The sequence below is a fragment of the Sapajus apella genome, unplaced genomic scaffold, assembly GCF_009761245.1.
Source record: "Sapajus apella isolate SASKATOON/1434 unplaced genomic scaffold, GSC_monkey_1.0 scaffold15, whole genome shotgun sequence".
In the NCBI taxonomy this organism is placed as follows: domain Eukaryota; kingdom Metazoa; phylum Chordata; class Mammalia; order Primates; family Cebidae; genus Sapajus; species Sapajus apella.
In genome coordinates this window covers 29,313,738-29,336,115 of record NW_022436955.1, presented here as the reverse complement: position 1 = coordinate 29,336,115, position 22,378 = coordinate 29,313,738, and the positions used below count along the sequence as shown (strand labels likewise).

The 22,378-nt window shown below is 51.4% G+C and overlaps 1 protein-coding gene across 2 annotated transcripts; it reads right to left on the bottom strand.

The window, feature by feature from the left end:
* Positions 1 to 185: 185 nt before the first annotated feature.
* IRF8 (interferon regulatory factor 8) lies at positions 186 to 21,955 on the bottom strand. 2 transcript variants are annotated; one of them, XM_032284614.1, is made up of 9 exons: positions 21,862 to 21,955; positions 17,618 to 17,792; positions 12,254 to 12,437; positions 9,801 to 9,889; positions 8,223 to 8,328; positions 6,962 to 7,009; positions 2,937 to 3,323; positions 1,544 to 1,659; positions 186 to 989 (listed from the first exon to the last, which is right to left on the bottom strand). In XM_032284614.1, the coding sequence occupies exons 2-9, from the start codon at positions 17,789 to 17,791 to the stop codon at positions 813 to 815; spliced, it is 1,281 nt and encodes a 426-aa protein (XP_032140505.1). In that variant the 5' UTR covers position 17,792; positions 21,862 to 21,955; the 3' UTR covers positions 186 to 812. The 2 variants fall into 2 exon arrangements, with proteins under 2 accessions (XP_032140505.1, XP_032140504.1); XM_032284613.1 differs by lacking the exon at positions 21,862 to 21,955 and adding an exon at positions 20,505 to 21,819.
* Between the last annotated feature and the right edge of the window lie 423 nt (positions 21,956 to 22,378).

Here is a 22,378-nt window from a genome sequence, read left to right as displayed (position 1 = left end):
TGAACCATCTAGTACAAATATTTTAAACATATGTGAAACCCATTTGGAAAGAAGAAAAGAGGTATCTGGAATGATTTAATGACAAAAATGAAAAAATAAATTTAGTTCTGAGCTTCCTGGCAGCAAAGACCCAGAGGAGAAGGTTTCATTGTCTGAAGATAAGAACACACCCGTTCGCCTGGATATGAACACGTTCCTGCACTGAATTCTAGAAAGAATACCCTTTCTTCTAACAACCCAAGAGTTTTTCTTGCACTCTTTAAAGAGGGGGGGGGAGGGCTTGTATCTAAATAATTTTAAATCTTATTAAAATGCTTAAAAGTAAAAAGATATTTCACATAGAATCAAGCCTATGAAATCATAAATCTATAACTAACAAAAGATAAAGACAAAAACAACCTTGTTTTCAAAAGTTGATTTTCAACCCCAAATTCCTTGACTCGAAGCAGCTTTCCACTAATGTTACTGAATGACAAGTCTTTGGAAATGAGAGTTAGCCGAAAATGCAGAAAGAATCATAGCAACTAATGATAATGAAGGGGAAATGTAGAAAACACCATTTGTAGCCACAGGTCGTGGCTATAGCATCCGGGACATTCAGAGTCAGATCCCACCATCGACATCTGATCGGCAGGGCTGTGCCGCCAACTGTTAAACGTCAGCTCCTCCAAGCATGCGCTTACTGAATTAAGTGCAAAGGAAGGCATCCCGCCCCGGCCAGAGGGATCCACAGCCTTGAACGATGATGAGGGCCACAGGAATAGGGAGATGGGTGCCGGACGCGGGCGGGGCAGGGCGCCCAAGCGACGCACTTAAACGGTGATCTGCTGGTTTTCTCTGAAAAACGGTCTCTGGTGTGAGGCACAGATATCTGGAAACATCCGGAAGACCTGGTCTGGCAGGGACTCCTCGGGGGCCTGTAGGACGGAGCCGGCACCGCAGCTCTTCCCGGCCTCTTCTGCCAGCTGCCGGATGTAGAGCTGCTCGATCTAGACAGAAGGTGCAGAAAGTCGGAGGCGGAGGCTCCAAAGGGGGGTGGGCCCTGTCTTTGACCCCAGCCAGGTCCTCTGATTACCCCAGTGCCACATGAGTCCCAAGTGAATGAGCCAGAACGCCGAGAAAGGGCAGGCAGTACTCCTGCCAAGACTGTCCCATACTCCCCAGTCCTGTCCCAGCTGGGACAGCTAGCACCCAGAATCCCACCATTAGAGATTCATTCCTTGGGCTACATTAAATAAGGGCCAGCAATGGCCTAATCTGTCACTTAGACCTTAAGGCAATGGAACAGGTAGAATCTTTCTGGAGAAGAGATTCAGATTTCAAAAAGAAAAAAGAAAAAGAAAACACATACAGAGATTATGTGCATCCCAGACACCAGAAGATAGCTCGGAGGTGGCAGGAATCCACTTCCCCCATATTGAAGGCCTGACTCCCACACAGGTGGAAACCCCATCCTTGTGGCCTCTTCTTCAGCCCAAAACTTGATCCTGACATGAGGGGGCCAGGAGACCAGGCCGCAGGGCTCACAGCTGCCCACACTTACCTGCACAAGAATGAGTTTGGAGCGCAAGGGGGCCATATCCGGAAACTCTTCCCCAAAGCACAGCACCACCCTGCTGTCGGGAAGCCGGCTCTGGCTGTTGTAGAACTGCTGCAGCTCTGGAATGACAGGGGCAGAGGGGGTTTGCAAGCGAGGCCAGATGACCTCCGACTCCCGCAGCAGCAGGGCTGCGGACCAGGAGGCCCGGGCCTCAGCGGGGCTGATGCAGCATTCAGGCCAGGGCACTAGGGGTCTCAAACTGGTCGCCCTTGGGCCAAATTCCAAGCAAGGAGCTACTGGTGTGGCCATTCCTGGTTGTTGCCAGGGCTGAACAACTCCCTGAGCACAGCCGCCTGAGGCTCCCTCTTATCTTTCTATGTGTGCATTACTCTTACCTGCCTGGCACCTGAGTGTGCAGCCCCTACCTGAAGGCACCCAGGGAGGGCTGCGGTCCTCACCTGATTCTCTGACGGCCAACTCAAAGGGTCTCAAAGTGGGGTCCGGGGACCAGCAATAGTAGCCTCTCCTGGGAGCTCATTAGAAATGTAGAATCTTGGCCCCCGCCTCAGACCCACGGAATCAGAGGTGAGGCAGGCCCAGGAATCTGCATTGTAGGACACCTTTCCATGCTGCTGCTGCTGCCTGCTCAGGGGTGACAGCCCCAGCCTCACACCTCCTCACTAGGGGGACTCCTCAGGGCTTATGCACCTGAGCTCACATACCGGACCGCACCCATCCTTCCAGGCCCCTCCTCTGGGAGCTGTGAAGCTGGGAGGCGGCTGAGACCTGACATTAGCTCAGGCCCGTGCTGCTGCAGGGAGAGGAGCAGAGAGCATGTGGACATGGAGAAGAAAGCAGGCATCCTGACCCTCCAGGAGACACCCAGGCTGTGGTCCTACGCATCCTCCTCGCAGAATAACAAGAGCTGATGGGCAGCATGTCGTGCGTGCGGCTGCCACGCTGAGCACTCACCATGCAGAAAGTCAGCTCATCTCAAAACCTGCACCTAGATCTCCAGAGACCTTGCTCAGGTGCAGGTTCGGGTCCTGTGACTGGAGCAGGGCCTCAGACTCTATATCTCTAGCCAGCTCCCAGGGCAGGGGGCCGTCCTCAGAACATACTCCAGCGTGCATGGGTTAAGTTCCTTAACCCTCCCGACAATCACCCGAGGCGGGTGCTGACTCTACACCCCCACTGTACACACAGGGAAGCTGGACAGAGGAGCACCCCAGGATTGCTCAGCGAGAGACAGCAGAGTGCGATTAAAGGAGCATCTCCTTCCTGTACCTGTGCCCCTCGCTCCTCCCCATCCCTCCATGAGACCACAGGGCTGCCCTGAGCTGCAAACGGCACACAGACAGGAGGCATGATCTCTAAGACGTAAGATGGCACAGACCTCGGAAGAACTGGCTGGTGTCGAAGACCTGGACCATCTCGTCACGCTCCAGCTTGTTGGGTCTGCCCTTGCACACCACGGCATTGCCGCTGCAGAACACCCGGCCCTGGCACAGCCGCCTGACGAACACACCCTGCCGCCTGCTGTACAGCTCCACCCCGCGCTCCAGGTGCCCGAACAGCTTCCGGGTCACCTGCCTCTGTCGCTCGCTGGGGATGGCATCGGCCGGTGGGAAGCGCACCAGCTCCAGGCCCTCGGGCCCGCACAGCTTGGCATTGGGCAGCACCGGCTGGCTCAGGGACAGGAGGCAGCCCTCGGGGCAGGTGGTGGTGGCGTGGCCCACCAGCTTGCCCCCGTAGTAGAAGCTGATCACCATCTGGGAGAACGCTGCGGACAAGAGGGGCACAATGAGGGGGCTGGGGGAGACGCACAGGGTCCCTCCTGCCCAAGTGCGCAGGCCTCACACCCACACGCGTAACTCTGTGTGTCTTGAACCACTTTGATATTCTGGGCAAATCCACGTACTGCTTGTAGATGTAATGTTTTTATAAGCATGAAAAAATACACAGAAGAAGTAAGGAAACCAATGACTCAAAGTATGAACTGCAACAGGGTTCTCTGTGCTTCTTCAGTGACTCTTTACATACAAAGGCTAGGGAAGGTTTGGTAACTGTTGCAATTTACAAGTCAGGCTGAGGGCAAATGATGTTTCCACAACTGTAATTTCTTATGACAATACTTCAGAGGCACTGCTGAGGACACTGTGGTCTGCTGCCTACATTCATAACAAAAGGAGATGCTAAATTTAAACCTGAAGTTAAAGAAAATGAAGACATAATCTTTTCCTCAACAAATTCAGTGTCCTTGGAGTTCCTGGGTTTCAGATTAAGAATCTCTGCAAAACACTTCATCCAAATCTGTTCTCAGGAAAGAGTCTGAAAAACACTGAAACTAAAGCGGGGCTTCCCCAGATGTGGCACACACAGAATGACGGGGCAGGGGTGAGACGTGTAATCCAACGATTATTCCATCTTCGATATTCTCCCAGCTTCTGATCACCTCCAAAAGTAAGGCTCCATCTGCTGCCCGTTCTCTGACACCTAAAACCTGTCACCTCCCTTGTGAATAATGGCACTCAACTTAGGGCTCTAAATTCAGGGCTTTGTCAGAGGTCAAAAAAAATTCAGTGAAAGCCAAATACAATCTTAGTCAATGCCAGCCAGACAGTATTACCTATTTATACCAAGCGGCACAGGTCTTTCTTTACAGGCAATGATAGTGGCTTCTCATTTAAAATAAACTTACGTTTTAAAAAATAAGGAGATTTGAGGGAAAACATGATGCTAGTAACAGTCCAGGCTGTGAAAACCCATCGTGACAGTGGACCTCAAGTGACCAAGGCTTGGAAAACACTAAACTAGGGTAGGAATGCAGATAACATGTAAATGCAGGGGGTATCTGCATTTTAATCACTTTAAACCAAAAGAATTACACATGCTAGCCATGACCTTAGTGGGTTCAGAGCACCTTCTAAGCACCCCAGACTAGCTCAGGGCTGCCTTGCGGAGCCACACAAGTTGGGAGGTGCCCAACTCCATGGCGTCCCTTAGAGCTGTGCAAGGCGCCACATCTGGGAACGCCCTGAGGCCATCTGCATTCCCTGCTGATGCTGCTGGCCACTCAGAACTCCCTGGACCCTCCCAGTGGGCTCTGCTCCCGGCCTTACTGTTTGACATCTGTTCACAGGTCCCATTTCCAGCCACGCTGCAGTTACACAGGTGCTAGAATCATGCAGGGTAGGGGGCCAGAGCTGCAGGAGCTCTGGTCCAACTCACTGACTGACACTTGAAATGGAGGCCTAGATACGGTCCCCCAGGAGGAAACGGCCGTGCTGGTGTCGCTCTTCCCGCTCACCGTCTTCCTCCCACGCCAAGTCTGCAGCATCTGTGCTGCCTGCTGACTCCACGCCCTCCCCTTCCTTTACCCTGGAGCAACTTTCGAACTTTGTTCCAAAAGAATGAAATGCTTCAGGCCACTCTGTCACCCCTTTGGCCCCTTGCCCTGTCATTTCTGGGGCCTTATCTCGGTACCAGCACCTCTCAGTCATGTGAACTGACAGCTTCACCAGGAACAGCTAAGCGCTTCAGAGACGCCTAAGCAGGAGTGTCTTAATGACCACATGCCACAGAACGTCTTATGTTGAGAGAAGGTTCCAGCTGTCGGGCTCATGCCTGACAGTGAGAAGCGACTCACCAAGGGCTGCCCAGGGGAGGCCGGTGGGCCTCCTGCAGCTCTAAGGACCCCACTGCAACCCAGCCCCGCCCTTACAGAGCCACTCACCAGCAAGGACAGCCTTGCTGGGGAACGGCCTGGCCAGAGAGGCAGCAGCAAAGACACCCACGGCAGAGACTCTGCAGCCCGCCTGCATCACGTCTGATGTGCAGTCCCCACGCAGCCACTGCCCAGATGGACAATCTGGGGCAAGCAGCTTCCCCACTCTGTGCCTCAGCTTTGCATTGGCAAAGTGGAGATGAAAGCTGCATCCACCTCACTGGGCTGCGGTGAGGATGATCGGAGCATGTGTGTGTGCTTGGCATGGGTCAGTGCCAGTTAAATCAACTGGGTAACAGGACAAATGCTTATCTACACAGACGAGACCCCTGAAGTTATAAACCATAGCCCGTGGTCCATATAGCACACACCAGGTACTGTGCCCAGGGCTTGGAACCTACCAGCACATTTAGCCCTGTAAGGTGGATTCTTAGTTATTACGCCCATTTTCCAGGTATGGAAACTGAGGCATGGATTTACATAGAGGTTGGGGCAGGGCTGGACAGAGGTGCCAAAGCCCACAGCTTCTAGAAGGACGTTGAGGTTGTTCTGTGCATGGGCAGTGGCTGTGACCCTGCTGGACTAATTCAAGGACATGCTCTCCCCAAATTGTGTCTCTGCATCTCGCGGAGATGGCCCCCGCTCTGTGCCCGGCTACTCTGCGGCCCTCGGACAGCATTGGTCAGCAGACTCTCAGGCCACAGCCCAGTGCTGATGAGCCAAAGCTTGGCCCCATGACTCGGGCCACCCAGAACGGGCTCCTGCGAGCATGGCAGCTGCCAAGCACAAGGAAGCCTCAAGAACAGGCTCCAGCCAGAGGCCACATGAACTGGGCGAGCCCCTGAACTCCCCAGCCTCAGTCTCCTCACCTGTGAAGCAGATTGAGAACAACCCCCAGCTCACAGGGCTGCCAGGAAATAAACAAGAACTCCATGGACAGGGTGTTGTCATCTTGACAGTTGCCCTGCCTGGGTGAGAACCAGCCTCCACAACCCAAAAAGCGCTGTGCCATGCAGACCTCGGCCGGCAAGCTTCTATCCAGGCCGCATTTCCTCCTCTGCCCAGAGGCCCGTCTGATGAGACCAGCTGCTCGCCTCCCACAGAACCAGCCAATGGTGGAAGACCCCGGCTTCCTTGCTCAGAAGATGCTGTCACCATGCCGAGCATCACTTTCTGAAGCAGCTGGCAGAAGTGCAGCCAGGGTCCTTAGCCACTGAGACTGCACACGAAGGCCACCTCTGCCCACTGCAGGCAGGCATGGGGATGGGACCACTGGGGGAAGGCTCCCCGCTCTGTGGCACACAAGCTACGTGATCAGGGCTCCTGAGTCCATGCAACTGGAACAGCCACGCCCAGCTAGAGGTGGCCGGCACGGGGGCCTGAGATAAGGCTCTGAGAGGCTCCATCCTTCCACCTGCAGCCCCTCAAGAGAGGCAGCACTGGGACAGACACCAGCCTGTCCCTCACTCTCCTGCATGGCCTCAAAGAGCACTTTGCTTCTACTTGCTGGTCCAGTCCCAGAAAAGGCTCAAAAGAGGCCACCCGCCTGCTCCCGACCAAACAGTGAGGAGGAGGAATAGGCCCTCGACTTCAGGTCCTGCCTGTCCTGAGAACCCCAAGACCCTGTGTGGGTCACCTGGGCTTTGTCTTCAAACAGTGCCCATGCCCTGTGCTCAGCCCGGAGCACCCCATACCTGAATGGTGCGCGTCATAGGCAGTGTACCCCGTCACCAGTGGCACACCTGTGGGAGAAACAGAAAAGCAAGCTCAGAGCCACCCAGGTGTGGTATGCAGGGAATCACCCCGATCGCTCTTTCTCCAAAAGTCCCTTAAAAGGCTGCACACGGCGCAGCAGAGGCTCCAGGGAGGACAGGCTTCCGCAGGACTCGGTGCTTTTCCCCACCAGAGCAGACAGCCATTGTTTCACAAACACGGAAAACCAGAGGGGCAAGCTTCCTCTATGCTGTGGGATTTCTGGCCATGTGTCAATGTGACACTGTGGGGCCACATTTCCTTCCCACCTCAAGCACCTGCCCCCAAAATATCATTGTACTGCATGCCCACCACCCAGGGCTTATCTCTGGGGCAGAGCCAGCGGGTCCACACTAGCTTTCCCGAAGGTGTTCCTGCAGCCCAGACAGAGGCGCCTTTCCAGGGGCCTCTTACTCGACACCCACAGCCTGGCAACCTTTGAGGACTGCAGGGCCAGCTGCCACCTCCCAGACTCCCACAGGGGATGTGGGGCTGGGGGAGGATACTGAGGGAGGAAGCATATTCACAGGCTGCAGAAGCCTGCCCTGGCGAGGGTGGGGCATTTCTAGCAGCTGGGGGCTCTGAGTGGCTCATCGAAGGACGAATGCCCCATTTAACCCTCACGACCCATGGCACAAGTCCTGGTTTCTCCATTTTATGGATGAATAAACTGAGGCTGAAATAAGATATGCAACTTCCCAGCGTGGGATTCAAACCCAGGGCTCTGTGCAACTTCCTATTCCTGGTCTGAGTTCTCCTCTCCTCCAAATGCTGTGGGCTATCTTTGGTTCTGAGGGGGTCCTTCATGTCGTAACAGACCAGCTGACCTAAGGGAGCACCCAGGGAGGGGAAGCCAGTGTGGCCGACAGCTGCATCTTCCCTCTGCTCTTACACAAGTTCACCAGACCCTCTCCCCTGGACTGTCCCAAGAGCATGGGGAGAGCTGGCATGGACATCACCTAGGGAACAAGCAGCTCACACCCTCCTGGGAGGCAGCAGAGAACAGGGCCAAGGGCACAGCTGGGCTCTGCCCTCATGGTGGAACACCAGGGCCATGGTTCTTCATCTGTGCTGGCTCAGCCACCTTCAATGAGACACGGATCACCATAGCAACAACCTCCCCCCCACTCCGTCCCTTGCTGGTGGAATGCCGTAAACCATTCAGGCTGTGCCTGCTGACAGTTCTGGGGCGCCCACCCTCACCTGTGCTGGGCTGCTGCGCCCACCAGTCTGGAAGGAGCTGGCTCCGACAGGCCTCTGGTGGGGAAGGGCTCCTTTTGATCATCCCCATGTAATCGTCCACAGTAGGCTGCAGAGTCGGGGAGGAGAGGAGAGCAGCTCAGTTACTGAACTCGCACCTGGGGCTCCGGTGTTCGTAAAAATGAACAGTTGGTGTGTAACTAAAACCATATTGTCACCTTTATCTCAGGAGACAAAAGTCAAGCTTCACTTTGCAACCTGAAAGGCCCTAGACCGTAAATCTACCAGGTTTAGCATTCAAACCATGTGGCCAAATTACGAGGTTCTTTGGGGGCCATAATCAGTTTCTTGGCCCTTTCCAGGACCTGCCTGTTGCAGACCCAGCGTTCCAGGTTATCCAACTGCCCCAACGCTCTGCGCACGCAGACAAGCTCTGAGACTCCAGTGAATGGGGATGCTGGCCAAAGGCTGCCATGCTTTCAGCACTCTCGCCCAACAGGCCACACAGAGATGTTCAATCTCTGGCCTGTTTCTTAAAGGAGGCTGATAAATCCAATTATGACATGTTTTGAAATTGCTTTTCTTGTGACCCTGGTGTGGCAATCTGATTAGCTCACTCTCCCAGCTGAGTCAGCAGAAAAGCCTTCTACAGAAAACAGGACATTGGTGGAGGGACACGAAGCCAAGAATTCACTCGGTCGGCTGCCAAAGACCACCCAGAAACTTGGCCACTGCCTCTGCAGAAGAGCAAGGCCATTTTGAGTGGGTTACATTCTGCTACCTTCATTCTGCGGCAGCCAAGCTACTCCTAAGGATTCCATTATTGTTACGTTATTAATAAGAATTTCTGCAGTACTCACACCGCCTTTTGCAAAGGCTGGGTGAGATTATTTTAGCTATGCAAATGTCCACCTTGTAATGCCCATAAAAAGCACAGTTAAGAGGCCAAAGACGGAAGACAATGGCATCCCAGTAGCTGAAATGGGTATACAAAGGCCATGCGTCCCTGCCTAAGGAGACCCCAGTGACACCCCCACTTGTAACCTACTGAGAGTTTATGTGCAATCCAAACATGCTTGGTTATCCAGTTTTCCAACCCATTAAGGAATAAAACCTGCACATTAAAAAGGAAGCAATCAAATAGCCACAAGAGCTGGTACAATGATGCACGCCATCGTGACAAGCACGGGCAGCAAGGAAGGTGTACGTTTTGTTCTCCATGGCCCGCTGGGAAGGCACAGGAATTCATGATGCCATTTACAAGACTGCCATCCAAAACATTCGAATTGTTTGAACAGTTTGGAGCTGGAAGGCACTTCACTGACTCATAACAGACAGGTCAGGCCCAGCGCTAAGGGTAAGGAGGGATCCGATGTGGGGGCGTGACCAGTTAGCAGAAGCCGGCCTGGGGAGGGGGCCTCCAGTCCTTCCATGCCAGCTCTGCACAGGTGAAGGTGCTGCTTCCTGGGAAAGCCCGAGGCTCTGGCTGCAATCACACAGCAAGAATGTTCCCCCTCCCTGCCAGTAGACATGAGACTCCTACCGGCAGGGCTAGACCCCTGAAATGCTGCCTCTGCTTACCTCCTTGATCAGCTCTTCGATGTCAGAGCGACCACACTCCATCTCTGTGACTTCATTCATGCAGCCGGCAGCTGCCACGCCTAGTTTGCCTGCAGAAAACCAGACAAACACCATGACATGAGGCATCACAACCTTCGCTGCAGTCACGATCCACATTGTAAATGCTGAGTTTAAGGAAACATTAAGTTAGTGTCTTTGTTGGTTTGGGAAGGCACAGATTTTTTTTTTTTTCCCATGCTTCAGTCATCTGATCAGCAAAGTCAAAAGAGAGAAGTTGGTGGTGGCGCTGGTTGTTTCTGCTAACGCTGAAACAATAAAGACAGCACTTCGGTCTCTTTCTTCTATTTTCTGAGATCCAAAATGAATCTGTATCAGATATGCTTTACGCCAAGCGTTTGCTAACCTATAAAGGTTACCTTTACAAGCCAGGGCATTTGAAAACACTCAGATTTCCTGCCAAAATGTGTTGTTGGCAGGTTGCGGTCTTTTTTTGTATCGCCAGTTGGCAGGAAATCTCTTTTTGGCCTTTCCAAATATACACGTGTGCATCAGTGCACACAGCCATGTACACACACACCACATCACAGACACTCACTGCTGCCCGGTGGGCACCAGCCATAATCACAGACCGCCTAAAAGTACGCAGCACCCACAGAGGCAGACTGGGCCAGCCCCTGCTCTTTCCCATCTCCTGTCTCTTCCTCAGTGAACAACTTACCTTACGAAGTTAATGAGTGTGAGACATGTCACAACCAACAAACACTTATGAAAATTCCTTATTCCCAGTGACCTACAGAATTTACCCACTGTTTCCTCCTGGCTGAATTTTGATTCCATTTCAATAGATTGAAGAATTCACTGAGATGCCACTGATGGGGAAGTAGGGAGCAGGTGGGGCGCCCGCCATGGAGCTTGCAAACCACTGAAGTTCAGAGGAGACTGGGCCCATGCAGGCAATTATGCAAATGCCACCTTGCTTTGCCCCTGAGAACCTCCTGCGGCTTCTTGAATGTCACTAGCAGGTGATGCTGGCTGCACCCCGGGCTATAAACAAGTCGGGGTCACCTGCCGCTTCAAGCCTGACTAATCTTGGGGGGTGGGGACCAAAAGAAACTTCTCTATTCCTTCAAATCACAATGTACTTTTTGGTGTCAAAAATTGTCCAAAACTGGGAAATGAGGTAGAAAGATGACTACTTAGCTTGTAAGGGCCAGAATATTATATAGACGTTTCCTCCTAAAGGGCACCTGATTCTCCAAGGGAAGATCAGTTTGTTGGCCTTACTGTTTAGCATTGATTGGGGTTCAGGCTCAGAAGAGTCGGGTGCTAACTGCAGATGATTGGGCTATGAACATCCCAAACCACAGTTGGGCTGTCTGGGCCGGTCATGTGCTTCGGCTCAGCTTTCTCGTTCTTGGGCCGCGTCCACCAGCACCTCGGATTCCCTGTCCGGCGTCTTAACCATCATGCTGCCTCCCTCATAAGGATCAAACAGCTCTCTGACATTTGAGTCACAATTTCAAATCTTTTTTAATTCTAAGTCAACACCCTCACAGTGGGAAGGGTGCAAACTTCAAACTTCTGCACAGCCCCAAGAAGTTTTGGGGGGGTCTGTTTCTTACAGGCATCCGTCGACTACTCAGAAGCTGAAAAAGGAGAAAGGGCATGCCAATATTCTGAAGTACCCATCGAGTGGCTAAGAAAATCAATGTGTTAGAAGCGTGTTCTAAACCAGTGCTGGTAATTAGGTTTTATCCTGTAAATCGGCTACGGTTCATAGCGGCTGCACAGCACAGGGCTTGGAGAAGGATCCTGAGGCCAGATCCCAGCTCAGTACTTTGAGATTGATTAGTGATATAGGACCAGGGAACCACATGTTTTTGCTGTCCTGCTTTAATCCATCACTAATGCTTTCCTGGGATTGGAGAGCTGGAAGAGACCTCGGGAATGATTGCGTCCCAGGGTTCCCGAATAACCATCGGGATCTAACAGCACAATGACGCATATCCCATCTCCAGCAAGGAAGCCCGCGGAACCATCTTCTACTTCAACCCTCATGAACCAGCCCTTCTGTGGCCACCATATTTTCTCCTACTCTCCTCTGTGAGCTGCTGGAAAATGAAACTGCTGGAATGTGCTTCCGTCTGTCCAGGAAGGCCCTACTTGTGTCTGTGGTCTGGCAGCAAGTGAGGTGCAGGCTGGACTGCGCCCAATCTCCTGCGCCGTTCCCTCCAACCTCACTGCCGCACCTTCACCTGCAGCCACCACTTGGACGGCAGACAGTGTATGAAGTCACTGAAAAGAGCTCTCAATCTCTGCTTACGCAAAGAAGAGCGCTACTTTGTTTAACTAAAACCATGTGCCCCAGACCCTGTGTCTACCCCAGACCCAAGTTCTGTGGCTGCAGGCCAGAGCAACTTCTGGAAGGTTTCGTGCCCATAAAGGATAGTTACATTTTTGCTCTTCCTCAGGGACGATTCGGTAAACTTTGTAAGGCTCGGAAATGTCCAGCTGGGACCGGTCCGTCACTTCCTCAAAATCTGGGCTCTTATTCAAAGCACAGCGTAACCTCGTCTTCCAAGTGGCTGGTTCAGCTTTGTCTCCTTCTTTAAACTTCCCTTTAAAAACTGCCCAGGCCTGAAGAAAGAAACAGAAACATGTTAAATTCGTGGCCGATTAAAATCACAAATATTCGTAACCATGACCAGGACCCCACACATACTTCGCTTCCCATGAGTCTTTGTTGACCGTCAACTCTCATTCAATTTCAGGACCCAAAGAGACTCCAGTCAGATGTCTTAGGCCAGGGTGGGGGTCCCCCAGGTTCACACAGCTGAGTCAGAAGTGGAACCCAGGCCCAAGGTTCCTCCAACACACACCCCTCAAGTGTACCTTTCAGCCAAGCCCGTCCCGGGATGAAGAGACACCTGAAGTTTATACAGCACAAAGAGGAAGTTGCATGTGGTTTCACCAGAGCATTGAAAACAAGGAACAAGTCTTATTCAGATCAACCTCTAAAATTTGGCATGAAAAGGGAACATTTGCGAAAAGTCAAAATGGTCATCCGTCACCCTGTTACTTCTAATAGAAATTTTGTTTTACATTTTCGTGCTTATGCTAGACTTTCCCCCCAGGTGCTATTTAAAATATAACGAGATATTTTCCCTTCATTGTTTCTTTTTTAAAATAGATCTGTTTTCAGACTTCTCCAAACCTTAGAATCTGAACTGGGACAGAAACTCAAAGCGGAAATCTTAAGGTCATAATGTAGAATGGAGCAGTATGGATTCTTAAAAAATAATAAGACAAGCGAACGGGCAGATTTTAAGATGGCAACATTGGAATACAGACAGACCAACTGGGAGGTAACCACAGTCAGGTGAGAAGTATCTTTGGTGTCAGGAAAAATCAGACAGTGTCCTCCAGCCTGCAGTAACAGGAGATCTGTAGGGAACTCCCAATCCCATTCAGGCAAATGCAACTCCAAGAGGTAAATAACTTTCCCAAGGTCATCCAGTCTGGGATTAAATGTCACTATATCCACTTCCAACCCAACAGTTTTTCCATCACAGCAAGTGTTCTCAGGCTTAATGCGTATACCAACCCCTGCCCCTGGGAAGCTTGTGAAAATGCAGATTCCTGGGCCTTGCCCCTCAAAATTCCCATTGGGGAAGGGGGGTTGGGTCTAGGAAACTGTCTTTAGCCAGTATCCCACAGATTCGGATTTAGCTGGCCAGGAGACCACACTTCCAGAAACCCCATCATCCCCCCGTGAGTCACGGCTCCTTTAGCCCGGCTGCTTTTCCTCTCCAAAACAAGAATGCTTATTGCTCAAGGACAAGGCAGTCTGTTCTGTTGATGCAAAATGTCGCACCTCTACCTGGGGTAAAGAAACTGGAAGAACATTCCTATTAGTGAGCATAAGTGGTAGTTTCCTTACATGACATTGACGTAAAATTCCCCTCAAAAAATGCTCCTTAAATCCGCGGTCTTCCATTCTCTCCTTCGTTAACTGCATCACTGACCACGCATTAATCTGAGTTGTGTTGCTGTTGCTTTAGTACATGCAAACCGTTTACTAAATGAACCGCAGTTTCAAATTTTTATTACTTCAAATCGGGGTTCCCCACCTTGGCAAGCCTGACATGTCAGCTGGGACCCTTCTTTGTGAAGGGGGGTCCTGTAGATTGCAGAACATTCAGCGGCCTCCCTAGTCTTGACCCACCAGATGCCAATAGCAACCCTCCCCCAGCTGTGACAACCAAAAATGTCTCCAAACACGGCCAAGTGCTCCCTGGGGGGTAAACTCATGACACCTCCCCCATCTGAGAACCACGGGGTTAACCCACATCCCAAATGGGCCTTGAAAGGCACAAATTTCATGGCAATGTTGTGATCAGCTGGTACACATACACAACTGCGGGGCCTGCGAGGCACTGCCATATTCACTCGTTCATGCCAAGCTTACACTCACCCCGCGAGCATAGCTGGGGTACATCGTCCAATCACAGCAGGGCTCATGGCCAGGAAGCATCCAGGGCCGCCATCAAGTACCTGGCTTGCAGCCTGCCCGGAGCCCTGTGACACACGCAGGCACCTGGTTCTCTCCTGGCCTCTCTGGCCAGCACTAAAAGGCAACTTAGCCAGATGATCTCTTGAGATCCTTCTGGAGCTACAGCAAAAACTAGACATGAAAGTGATCTCAGGAACCCCACCACCCCGCCCCACTGCCAGCAACAGTCAGTATGGCTGATTCAGCCCCCACCATCACTTCTTTCTCCTGTGGACGCACGGCTCGTGCTGACAGCATTAAACTCGGACCAGGAGGTCTTCCTAATTTAACATCATTGTTTCCTACTGTGTTTTTTAAATTAAATGCTATTTTTTTTCCCTTCAAGGCCTGCTGAATTTGAAATATTTGTGCTACTAAGTGAGTTTAACTCACTCAGGCCTGTTAGAGTTCCTGGAAAGACCGTGAATCTTAACCTCCACATAACCAGACTTTCCCCGTCATCGGTCATCATCGTGTCAAGGAGATAAAGTACTTTTTAAAAGCTGAATGAGTTGGTATCAGTGTACTCAGGGCTGGCACAAAATGAGCTCAATGTGTTTTCAATTTCTCACCCGTGATCTACACCATGAGGCCGGCCTCAGGATGACGCCTGCAGACGAGAGATTTCCTGGTATAAGTGGCCTCTTTTATCATCCACTTATCACGGAAGAAACCAAACTCATAGATTTCTCTCAACTCCTAAATCGTTGAAAGGTTTTCATTGAACATTTGAAATAAGTGTCTACATAACCAGAAAACCCCTGAGATGGCTCTATCTGACCGAGGTTGACCATCCAACAGCCAAAGATGTATCCGGCCAACGTCACACAGGCAAAACTCTCAGAGTGGATGGGAACAAGCACAGCTCAGGGGCACACCGGAGGGGCTCCTGCTGGCACCATGTCTCCACGGGCACTGATGGCCATCCCGATGGCCTCCCTGCTCCAGCCGGCACCCGCATCTCCCTCCTGGCCCCATTCCTGCTGAGATTGTAGACTCATTTCAGATTGCCACATCGGGCGACTGCGTAACCAACGGAAACATTGGGAATCTTGCACATTTTTCTCAATGCTGTTGAAACGGCCATGAAGAACATTGCATAAGATGTATAAATCTGGGGCTTTATTTCATTACCCCCACAGCATAAGTTGAAGCAGGGAATGGGGTGAAGGGAAAAGCTTGATCCCTGTCAGCAAGCCACATGCCAGGGCTACACAGCCTAGTCCACACCCTCGGTCATGCCTTAAAGATGTTTTATGATGTCCAACCTGCAACTGTGCCCTCGGCACCCAACATGTCCAGTTAAGTCTGTTGGTCCTGGTAGTGGCCAGCTCTTATCAGGGTTCTCAGTGGGGAGGGGAAGACTCTGCCCCCCAGGAAACACTTGGCAATGTCCAAGACATTTTTTATTGTGACAGTAGAGGAGGGCATGCTACTGGCATCTGGTGGATAGAGGCCAGGGTTGCCCCTAAACATCCCGCAAGGCATAGGGAACCCCGACAACAAAGAATTGCCCAGACCCAGGCATCAACAGTGATGAGGTAGAGAAACTCCAGCTTTGGGGTTATCTCTAACACAGAATTCCCAACCAACTGGATGGGACTTTCACATTGTTTAAATTTGCAGTTCTTGCCAAGAGAAGCTCACCATGATGTCAAAGGCAAAAAAAGAAAAAGAAAGAAAGAAAGCTACAGTCAAACAAGAGAGAAATCCACAATGGCTGTGAGGGAGCAGAAGCAGACACTGGCATTGCAAAGCTTCTTGGTGCCCAGGCTCCCTGACCTGGGGTCCTCAATTAGAAAGAGTCTGGAGGGTGTGGGGGCACCAAGGGAACCCTCGAAGGTGAGTGCAAAGCATTCCCTTGGGCCCATTTTCCTTGGAGTGGTCAGTAATGGGCATCAGATTCTCTAGAAGATAGCAACCCCAAACTGCAGATTTAACAGAATTGCAGAAATGCACAGTCCTACTGCAAACATCGGTCAGGGCAAAGACGTGAAGGACAAAATGCATCTTAAGCTACCTTTGACCTATTTATGGTCCACTCTGGGGTAAAGGTGTGATCTTTTGTCATTTGTGTTCTCTGGTGTCAGAGACAGTCATCTGTGGCTGGCGTCCAGCGCTGTCGCGGGGCTCTGCAGCCTTGACCCCTACAACTTCTCTGCGGCCTCAGGTCTGATTCTGGCCCCTCACAACCCAGTGCCCTTTGCTCGTCTCCCACACTCACTCTCCCCTCCCCATCCCTGGGCCCCAAATGCAAGAGAATAAGCTCACAGGGCAATGGCTTATAACTGCGGCTATGACTCGGACTACGTGTGGTGTCACATTTGCAAATGTGGAGGTCTAGGCTGACCTTGACCTAGGGCTCTGAATCTCTCAGAGGTAAAACCTGGACATCTGGAGACTTAGAGATGCCCACACAGGACTCTGATGAGCCACAAGGGACTTGACAGCCCAGCTGGTCTGCAGAGCCGGGCTCCCCCCACTCCTGATTTCTGTGTCTGAATCTAGGTGTAAATGGCAAGAAATCTCTGTTTATCAGCTATTCTGGGGTTAGGACCAAAGGCTCACAGTTGGGCCATCTGCATTTGAATGCTGGCTCCATCAGACAAGAGCTGTGAGACCTCAAGTCACTTCTCCTCTCACTGCTTCTATAGAACGAGGTGGAAAACAAGCCATGGGCCAGGCCTGGCACAGAACAAACGCTCCATCACGTCTCTCCACACATGGGAGACCGGTTACTCTCAAGGGAGCTGAGACTAATTTTAGACATCTGCTGCAGGTTCACAGCCCCCCACATGACCCAGCCCCCAAAGGAATGACAGGTGGCATCTCAGCCTCCTGAGCTGGCCCTACAACTCCAGGTAGAAGTCCCAGCTTTGAAGGAACAAGGGCTGAAACCTTCCCTGGTAGATGTATCACCTCTAAAAGAAGCCCACGGGGAAAAGTCTTAGCGTGAAGGTCTCCAGTCTTTTCTCCCACTGGGCTCATGAGGAAAAGGAAGAGGCAGAAAAGGTAAGAAAAGAGCCTTCAATCTCATCGTCAGAATTCAAGTGACCACAGAACGACTCCCTAATTCCAGACACATGAAATCAGCTCATGTACATTTTTGAGACACATTCAGCACTCCTGAACCAATGTTTGCTTTTTAAAAAGTGGCTTAATTTTTAAGTAAATGACAAAGACATCACTCAACATCTCCAGCAGTCCACGAGGGAAAAGGGACACCGTGCCCCCAGGCGGGGGCGGGGGAAGCTGGGGTCTTCACCTTGAAAATGGAAGCATCCACCTCCTGATTATAATCTTGCTTGCCAGCGTGTTTCCAAGGGATCCGGAACATGCTCTTCTCGTCATTCTCCCAAATCAGTCCTGGATACATGCTACTGTCAATCTGCTCGATCAGCCACTGTCGGAGCCGCCGACCGCCATTCCGGTCACACATCCTTGGAAAGACAGAAACACACACTGTGATGTTACGGACACTGTCTCATTCATCATAGCAACCTAAGAACTGCTCACAGGAAACTCAGAGGTTTGCAGCAAAGGTGATGGCTTGGGGGAAACCCACACATCCAGGGACTCTGGGCTACCTGCCATGAGAAAGCAATGCTGGTCTCCATGACCTCACAGCCCTAAATGAAAACTGAAAGCTTCATGGGAAACCTGAAGCCACCAGCAGCCCCATGCAGGCCCCTCCCACCATGCTGCCTGTGCCCCTTCCAGCGTTCACGGACCTTTCCTTTCAGGCAGACACGGCCACAGTAAACAGCTCCAGTTTTAGCATGAGACTGGGAGGGAAGGGGGAATCGCCTTTTTTTTTTTTTTAATGGAGTCTTACCCTGTCACCAGGCTGGAGGGCAGTGGCAGGATCTCAGCTCACTGAAACCTCTGCCTACCAGGTTCAAGCGATTCTCCTGCCTCAGCCTGCAGAGCAGCTGGGACTACAGGCGTATACCACCACGTCCAGCTAACTTTTTGTATTTTTAGTAGAGACGGGGTTTCACCACATTGGCCAGGATGGTCTCGATCTCTTGACCTCGTGGTCTGCCCACCTCTGCCTCCCAAAGTGCTAGGATTACACGTGTGAGCCACCGCGCCCGGCCGGGAGAATCACTTTTACAGCATCAGATTCCTTCACTGAGCAGCCCATTATCCTGGGAACCAACTGGGTTATCAGATGCCCAGCTGGCCCCATATTCCCTGACAGAATACAGTATCTGTGCCATCTAAGAAAGAGGAGGCCCTCGGGCTAGCCCGTCTAAACAGCTGTCCCTTCCCAGTGATAAGAGCAGGGGTTTGAGAATGAGATAGAACTCCGATCTTATTCAAGTCTCACCACTGCTCAGCTGGGAGATCTCGGATCTCATTTAACCTCGGGGCATCAGCTACTGGTCCCAGAAGAAACTCAGGAAACTACTGGTACTGGGTGCAGCGAGAATTCAGATGGTACACAGAAGGCAACTGAGACAGACCCCGGACCTTCCATGCCATAGGTCATTACCATCTAAACTTCCTTCCTGGACAACTCCTAAGACCAACTGAGAGATGGGGACAAGAGTGAGAAAATGAACTTCAGCTACAGAATAGGACAAAGTTCACTGGGGTCCTTTTCCAGAAGATGTCACGCTCTAGGGACCCAACCACCCCAGGGCACCCAAAGACATCCTTTGGAAGGTCATTCTTACCCAGGCAGACAGCTTCCTCACAGCACAGAGAAAGAGAGAGAGAACTAACATGACCTAGCGACTCAGAGCCAGCATTTACAAGAACAGTGCTGGAAATCCCCAGACAGCTGGATAGACGCCCACCCAAGAAAAAAATAGCATTTCTATTCTTCTGATGAAAATGTGACCTCTTTGGGCAAGTGAATTTGAAACCATTGGCAGTGACAACACATAACTTTCAAAATACGGTAGAACCCTGCTGGTCCAGAAAGCAAAATATCAAACAGAACCTTTGCAAGAAGAACACATTCTGGAAACTCCAGCCACTCTGCAGGTGGCTGTGAGATGGGAAGAGGGGCCAGGTCTCAGGGAGGAGGCAGGATCCCTTAAATTCTCCATCCAACAACCTCAGTTGTGCATTTATGGATTTAAAAGAAGGTGAATTTATTTTTATTTTTTTTTATTTTAGAGACAAGGTCTTGCTCTGTCACCCAGGCAGGAGTGCAGCGGTGCCATCATAGCTCGTGGCAGCCTGAAACTACTAGGTCCTCCTGCCTCAGCCCCTTGAGTAGCTGGGACTACAGACATGTGCCACCACACTCAGATTTTTTTTTTTTATTTTTTAGAGACAGGGTCTCAATATGTTGCCCAGGCTGGTCTTGAACTTTTGACCTCAAGTGATCCTCCCACCTCAGCTTCCCAAAGTGCTGGGATTACAGATGTGAGCCACTGTGCCCATCCAAATTAGACCTTGGTTTGAAAACTCTGAACCCTGGCAAAGGCTTTTCTCTAACTAGACCTTGGGAAGTCGCTTGAACCTCTCTCGGAGGCTTCCTCAGCTGTAAGTTGAGAGAATGTATCTCAAGAAACCCAGAATTCTAAAGCAGGCCATTATGTTTATCATAAAGAAGGGACAGACTTGGGAGAGGGTACCTGAGAAGAGCAATGGAACCCCGCTAGCCAGGACCCCCCAGAAAACAACTTAGCAGGTGTCTCCTGGGACAAGTTAGAAAAATTTCTGCTAGCTTGAGGAATGAGCTGCATAGAGGAAGATGAGCTGGCCAGAACACAAGAGAGGGGTTGGCATCCGAGAATCTCAATTAAATGAGACATTTCCCTTCATCTCCTTGCTACAAGGTTCTTCAACTAGAATCCACAGTCCCTGAGCCTCCTGCAACCAAAAGCGAAATTTCGTTAATACAGGCATTTTTCTAGAAAGAGGGTCAACACTTTCTCATCAAGATTCCTAACGGATTCATAATCTCTAAACTGTTCAGGACAACTGTCCTGGTGATTCACAGGAAAAAGAAATTTTAAAAGGTAAAAGAGAAGAGTGAATTATAGCATCTGAAAGCTGGAAAACACTTTAGAAATAATCTAATCCAGTCCCCTCTTTATTCAAGAGAGGAAAAGCTGAGGCCCAGAGAGGCACAGCGAATACCAAGGCAGCCAGGAGGCTGTGTTGGAACCCATGCCACTGCCACAGCCCACCAGCAGCTTATTTCACACATGGTACAGGGGAAAGTTATGGTCACCTTACAAGATCTCTGCACATGTGCAGCCCCGTCTGAGTGTCCTTCATGGTCCCCTCCAGAGATTCTAAGTAACATCAAACGTCTGAGAGATTCTATTACAATTATGATCCATGAGGATTTATTAAACATTAACAAATTAAGTCCACCAAATGCCCAGCCAGGAAAAATTAATAAGTCCAGTCACATGTTTATAACTTCCTCTTGTTGATTTTGAGGTAATCCATTAGCCAAGCCCTATCTGCAGCCCTATAAACGTACCCAGCAGTCAGGCTTTCCAGCTGGGACATAAGAGGCTGTCCCGGGCCCACCTAATCCAGATTGCAGGAGCAGAACCCACCTTCTCCCCCGCCTGGGAGAGCCCCAGGGCACCTGCTTTGGCCCAGCATATCCTCCTCATTAGACCAGAAAGCACCAAAACCATTTCTCTCTCCAGCCCCAACCTTCCCCAAGTGACTGAATCACTCCCAAATCTTTTCATAGCAGAAGCTGCCATAACCCAAAAGGACAAGCTTAGAACTGTCGTTTAACTACTAGCTCTTACCTTTGGTTTAAAAAAGAAAGTAGGGGGCCATCAGCTGGGGGGACTTCTTAACATTTTGGAAAATTCAGCGTCTAGTTTCCATCCATAAAGCCCTTCACAGCTCCGGGTAAGTAACACATCTCACCTTAGGAAAGTCTGTCCTGGGTCTTGGGATTCATTTTACAAACAGTGTTCTTGAAATACATTTTTTCAAACTGTTTTTGTGAGCTGTGGCCCGTATACAGACTCTCTTGCCAAGGATGATTTGGCTGAGATTGAAGCAAAGGACTTCAAGCGCAACTCAGAAATCTTAACTGGCTGTCATTAATCAGAATTTTTGAACCAGTGTGTCCCCTCCTCCACAATCTCGACCCTCAATAACGACTGGTTATTGGGCAGTTCCACAGTTCCGACCCTGCAAGCGTTCTTCCACGTGGTAGAATTTCAGTGGGATGACAGACCGGGTTCAAGATAGGGGTCCCTATTGCCCTTCCTATATGAGTTCTCCTAACGTTTTCCACGTAAACCAGATTTTAAGAAAAATGAGATTTTTAAAAAGGCATCTGTCTACCAATCTTTGGAAGCAGGCAAACAATAATCACCGACTTGGGCGTTCAGATTGGACTTAGGTGGCTGGAAAATAAGCAAAAAGCAGAAGGGCACGGGCGGCCACCGAGCTGCGCCTGGGGACATGATGGCAGTTCCACCCCGATGCCCCGCTGGGCTGGCGTAGGGGACCCCGCGGGAAGGGACCGCGCGGGACGGGGGCGCCCTGCCCACCCAGCGTGCCTACCTGCCTCCGCCTAGCCGCCTGCGTTCCGCGCTCACGGCCCGCGTTCCCACGCTCGCTGCAGAGCTCCAGGCGATGCGCCAGCGGGCGCGCGACTTTAAAAAGTGCAGGGGGCGGGCCCGGAGCGCAGAGCGACGGCCGCACCGACCAGTGGCGTGAGGGAGGGAACGGACGCCGCCCAATCAGCTGGGCTGGCGCGGCCCGCCTTCTTCGAAGTGCCCGGCTTTCCGAGAAATCCCTTTCCCGAGCGGCCGTGCCCGGGGGTTCGGGCCCGTCTGGAGCCGCGGGTGGAGCCTGGCTCTTCACACCTGGGGTCCCGGGACGGCGCTGCAGGGGGGCTTTCCCGGGAATTCCGGGGGGCCCGCGGAATGACCTGGAGGCAGACAGCGCGGGGAGTTCGGCAGTCCGGAGCGAGCCCCCCGCGGTGGGCAGGACCGGGCAGCCCGTGCGGGGCGGCTCGTGAATCCGAATCCGGAACCAGAACCCAGCTGCCCCGCCAGTCTCCGCCTCCGCGAGCGCT

Coding starts and splice junctions, on each gene's coding strand:
- IRF8 (XM_032284613.1), bottom strand. CDS start 20,677: ATGTTTAATAAATCCTCATGGATCATAATTGTAATAGAATCTCTCAGA. Junction 12,438..17,617: donor TGGATGCTTCCATTTTCAAG/GTGAAGACCCCA, acceptor TTCTTTCTTCAG/GCCTGGGCAGTTTTTAAAGG. Junction 990..1,543: donor CCAAACTCATTCTTGTGCAG/GTAAGTGTGGGC, acceptor CCTTCTGTCTAG/ATCGAGCAGCTCTACATCCG.